This window comes from Engraulis encrasicolus, chromosome 11 (assembly GCF_034702125.1).
Source record: "Engraulis encrasicolus isolate BLACKSEA-1 chromosome 11, IST_EnEncr_1.0, whole genome shotgun sequence".
NCBI classification, from domain to species: domain Eukaryota; kingdom Metazoa; phylum Chordata; class Actinopteri; order Clupeiformes; family Engraulidae; genus Engraulis; species Engraulis encrasicolus.
Genome location: NC_085867.1, coordinates 38,328,234 through 38,333,246, shown reverse-complemented (window position 1 = coordinate 38,333,246; position 5,013 = coordinate 38,328,234). Strand labels below are relative to the sequence as shown.

At 46.9% G+C, this 5,013-nt stretch overlaps 1 protein-coding gene across 1 annotated transcript; it reads right to left on the bottom strand.

Annotated features, from left to right (window-relative positions):
* Positions 1-422: 422 nt before the first annotated feature.
* LOC134458979 (GTP-binding protein Di-Ras2) lies at positions 423-2,496 on the bottom strand. Its single transcript, XM_063211343.1, has 2 exons — positions 2,389-2,496; positions 423-1,112 (listed from the first exon to the last, which is right to left on the bottom strand). The coding sequence occupies exon 2, from the start codon at positions 1,073-1,075 to the stop codon at positions 473-475; it is 603 nt and encodes a 200-aa protein (XP_063067413.1). The 5' UTR covers positions 1,076-1,112; positions 2,389-2,496; the 3' UTR covers positions 423-472.
* Between the last annotated feature and the right edge of the window lie 2,517 nt (positions 2,497-5,013).

Here is a 5,013-nt window from a genome sequence, read left to right as displayed (position 1 = left end):
GCAGGTCTTGGCAGGACCATGGGAATGTCTAGGCTGTCTCCAGGAGAATCTATTGTACGTACTGTATGGTTGGTTTTGCGGTTATGTCCTCCGAAACGACCCCCCTGGTGTAAACGTTAAGCAACGGATCATGATAGGAGTGTGTGTGTGTGTGTGTGTGTGTGTGTGTGTGTGTGTGTGTGTGTGTGTGTGTGTGTGTGTGTGTGTGTGTATGTGTATGTGTATGTGTATGTGTATGTGTATGTGTCTGTCCGTGTCCATTGCCACAGTTAGTTAAAAGTTCTTGTCAGCATCCTTGTAGGAGTGGAATGTTCCAAGAGCAAAGCCACACACCCACTCCAGCACCCCCCTCCCCACCCCGTTCAAATCTCTTCCCACCTCCCAACACCATCTGCAACCTCACCTCCACCCCCACTCATCCACACACTCCCGGTATGGCACGGCACGGCACGGCACGGCACACCACGCTATTTTACATAACCACGCATTTCCCCTTGAGCTTCTCGGCCCGCTTGCTCTGCTTGCTCTTCTTGCCGTCGATCTGCAGGCTGACAGTCCGCCGCTTCTCCAGGTTCAGCAGCTCCTGGAAGAGCTCCTTGACGTTGTGGTTGGTCTTGGCCGAGGTCTCCATGAAGGCGCACTTCCAGCGCTTGGCCATGGCCTCGCCGGCGGGCGTCTCCACCTCGCGCTGCGCCGTCTCGTCGCACTTGTTGCCCACCAGCATGATGGGTATGCTCTCCACGTCGGCCACCTTGATCTGCACGATCTGCTCGTACATGGGCTTGAGCTCCTCCAGCGACTGCTTGCTGGTGACAGAGTAGACCAGGATGAAGGCGTGGCCCTTGGAGATGGAGAGGCGCTGCATGGCGGGGAACTGGTGGCTGCCCGTGGTGTCGGTGATCTGCAGCGTGCAGATGCTCTTGTCGCAGCTGATGACCTGCCGGTAGGTGTCCTCGATGGTGGGGATGTAGCTCTCGCGGAAGGTGCCCTTGACGAAGCGCAGCACCAGCGAGCTCTTGCCCACGCCGCCCGCGCCAAACACCACCACCCGGTAGTCGTTGCTCTGCTCCGGCATCACGGCGTGTGCGGGGGGCTCCTTCTTCGCAGGTCACCTGTGCGGCACAGAGGAAACAACACAGGGCATTCAGTCAGGGAAGCTGACATGGGGTGACAAAAGAGGGTCAGTCGCCCCGGGCCCAGAGAGAGAGAGGGGGGGCAGATTTAGGTCCACAGTATATTGTGAATATTGGGTGGGTGGGGCCTTCAGATTACTTTGTCCCGGGTCGCCAAAACTGTGTCCTTGTATATGGTACAGCAGCACATTATCATAGATGTCATCATCATCACCTACATACATAGATGGAGTGACAGTAATGTCATATTGGCCACAAGGCATTTTCACTGACTATACAGTATGGCAGAACACCACCAAAGCCAGAGGTCTAAGCTATAAATGCCTCGTATGCATTATACATTAAGGAGTAGCTATACGACGTCCTCGTCCGTCTATCCACCCGTGCGCGAGCGTGATGTGCACCAGCACGTGCCAGTCGTATTCCCGACCCTGCGTCTGCGTCCTGTCAGCTTCCTGCGCGACACCTATAGGCTCGGAGTCCGGCATCCGCCCCGCCAAACTAAAATTCACGGCTTGCTTGATTATCCCGCAACTGCTAAACGTCATATGCTAAGTCAGCAGTCTTGCACAATGTGTAAGGGAGGGCAAAACAAGCGGTGACAACGAGATTTATCTGGGAGGAAAATAGGCTATCCTGCTGCTCGTCTCGCGCTGGCTCGTGGATTTTTTTTATCACTACTTTCTGCCGTCGCCCACCACTGGACATCCGGACTGGTGTAATAGCCTAATAATAACTACATTCTAAATCCAATAGCCTTGGATAGACTAGATGAAACAGATGCGAAGGTCACGAACGCACCATGACATCCTGGCACAAGATTACCGTTCACGCTCATTCAAACACATAAGGTGAGTATTAATAACCTAATGATTTAATACATGATAACTTAAATTACTAGAAAGTCGACTGTGTTAGGCTATACCATACTCCCATGTAGGAGACTTCTTGGGATGAAGAGAGAATTGCTCGGAACTACTCGTTTGAACTGGTGTTCGATTAGGAGATAAAGGCAGGATGCGGGGAAGATGTAAAGCAGACAAAATACAATGGTCCACATAGCCGAAAAAGTATAATCCTCTTTCGTTTGTTTCTTTGCATGTAATATTTTCATTTGAGATATAGAATTAATTATTTGCAACTACAAAGTGCAGCATTGGGCTACAAAATGGGGGGGATTTTAGTTTAGTTTAAAAAATAATAATAAAAAAAACATAATGGAAAAACTGCCCATTAATAAAAATGTCCTACTTACGAAAATGAAAACGCTTTCGACGAAAGAACACTTCAGATCCTTGATGTCATCTTGTGCCAAGTGATTCCAGGATTCGCTTGCACCTGTCTCTCTTGCCCCTGCCCTGAAGTCTGCAATGCCTCTGAAAACCCATTGGAGCTCCGACTCCAATATTTAAAGGCGCAGCCCTCGGATGGGGGCGACGTGTGTGCCTCCCTTCGAGGCTCCTCTCTTGATGACGTAACGCTGGAATCTCATGGTTTTGCAACGCCCTCGTAGCCTCCGACTCACCAACAACATCAACAAAGCCTGGCTGCCAACGCCAGACGAGTCAGAAACACCCCCTCCTCTCCCCCCTCCCCTCCTATCTGCGTGCGCCTGCGAGAGAGAAATGTCACCCGTCCATAATGCATTTGCAGCTTGCTCTTTATATCAGTCAAATACCTCGCGCAGAGGCCGTTTTTCCTGTCCAGTGAAAATAGCCATCAAAGCGTGACATCAGTGTTGACATTTAGGGGGCAGTTCTATCTCTGCTTTGTTTTGAAACACCTGGCTGTGATAATAAGCCTGCTATGTCCCCTCCCCATCCCCAAACTGTATTCAGTTTCAAGCAGCATTGCCATGTGTTGCACAACTTAATGATGAATGAAGTGTATTGGCATATTATGTCCTTTTCAAGATCATTTGTCAATATGTTTTGGTAGGGATTGTTTTTTATTCAGCCATTGCCATGCATGAGTGAATGTGTTTAGGTCTGCAACCGCCCGGTAAATTTCAACAGTGTTGATTCAACACTCAGCAAGTCATACTGTAACACAGTGTTGATACTACTCTGCGAGTTAAATTAACACTGCAACATAGATTGTGCGTGTTTGCTATCTCAATCTCTGTTAGGCTACTGTAAATACCATAAATCTCGGCCAACATCGGTTCCCCACACTTTGAACGCACGCACGAACGCACGCACGCACGCGCGCACGCACACACACACACACACACACACACACACACACACACACACACACACACACACACACACACACGCACGCACACACTGCCTCCCCCACCATTTTAACCCTTAGCAATTTTGAAGGTGTCAAGGCAACGAAATGACAGTATTTATTATGTGCGTGACAGGTCATAGCTCGGCAGGTTGTTTGTCTTGCACACTTCATAATGTCTGCAGATATTACTGTAGGAGCTGCTGGGTAACTTGTGTTCATTTGTCACATCGCATGCCGCAGTATGCCCATGCCTCACTTTCATGTTTAATTAGTCTTCTTTTGTTATACTTCCTCATCTTTGCCAGGAAATTGTGCTGTTTGTCTGTCTGATTTAAACAAGATGTACAGTGTGTGTGTGTGTGTGCGCGCGTGTGTGCAAGAGGGACAGAGAGAGAGAGAGATAGAGAGAAGAGGAGAGAGGATGTGTGTGTGTTAGGGATGCAAACGATTAATCTATCAATGCATTAATCGATTAAAAAACATGAATCGCAATGAATCGACAATTCAACTGACAAGAGACTCAGGTGAAATGGTCATGTGAAGAGTGTGTGTGAAGAGGGGTGTGAATAGTGGGAATATTTAAGTCAACTTTGGATTAAAGAATTGAAATAGAATTATCTCAGTTTTTAATTAAAATGTTAAGATTTAGTCGGTTTTTTTAGAGAGATATTGAGATTTCGGGGGGAAAACGCAGCTTATCAATTAATCGTAAGTTGATCAATAAGGCTATCAACTAATGATTAATGAATTAATCGATAATTTGCATCCCTAGTGTGTGTGTGTGTGTGAGTGTGTGTGTTCATGTGTGCAAGAGAGAAAGAGAGAAGTTCTGTGTGTGCCTGCATGCATGCGTGCTTGTGTGTGTGTGTGTGTGTGTGTGTGTGTGTGTGTGTGTGTGTGTGTGTGTGTGTGTGTTTGTCTGCGTGCCTCTCTTTCGCTCTCTGTGTCTGTGTGGGTCTATCCTCCTCTGGTGCTACCCGCTCGCTGGCCATCTTTGGGGACAGAGGCTATTGCACAAGCATTTCAATGTGTTTTTCAGCCCTCTAATGCACACCATTCGTTGGAAAACTTTACTTTTTCCTGAAAAAAACCCCAGTAGTACTACTATGACATACGCAGTCAGAACGTTACAACTTGATCATTACCGTTCTTGGAACAATAAACTAATACCAGTCTTAAGAGATGAAGACAGGGTGTCAGTCGTTTACCTAAATGTTATTCTGCACTTTTCTTTCTACTTTTTCATAAATTGGCCTACAGTACATAAAGGTTGTCACTTAACTACATCAAATACCCATGTGTTTTGTAATGATGTGAGTAAAATGATAGAGTTAATTTCCAGGAAAGCCTTTCAATATTTTCCAGAATCCATTTCAAATATGACTATCATTAGTAAGCATACAACACTGGCACTGTGTTGGTGGTTTTTATGTCCAGTTTCGAATGACAGAACTTCTACTAAGCGCAGGAAATTCCCAACTTGCAATCTCATTCCCAAAATAGCTATTATTTCGGTTGAAGCTTTTCTGGTGCAGACGGGCATTTTGCTGACACATTTCAGAGAAATGACATGTCAGATTGATGTGATACTAAGCCACATACACCACAATGTCCAATTCCGATTGCATACTGTGTTTCACAG

Coding starts and splice junctions, on each gene's coding strand:
- LOC134458979 (XM_063211343.1), bottom strand. CDS start 1,075: ATGCCGGAGCAGAGCAACGACTACCGGGTGGTGGTGTTTGGCGCGGGC.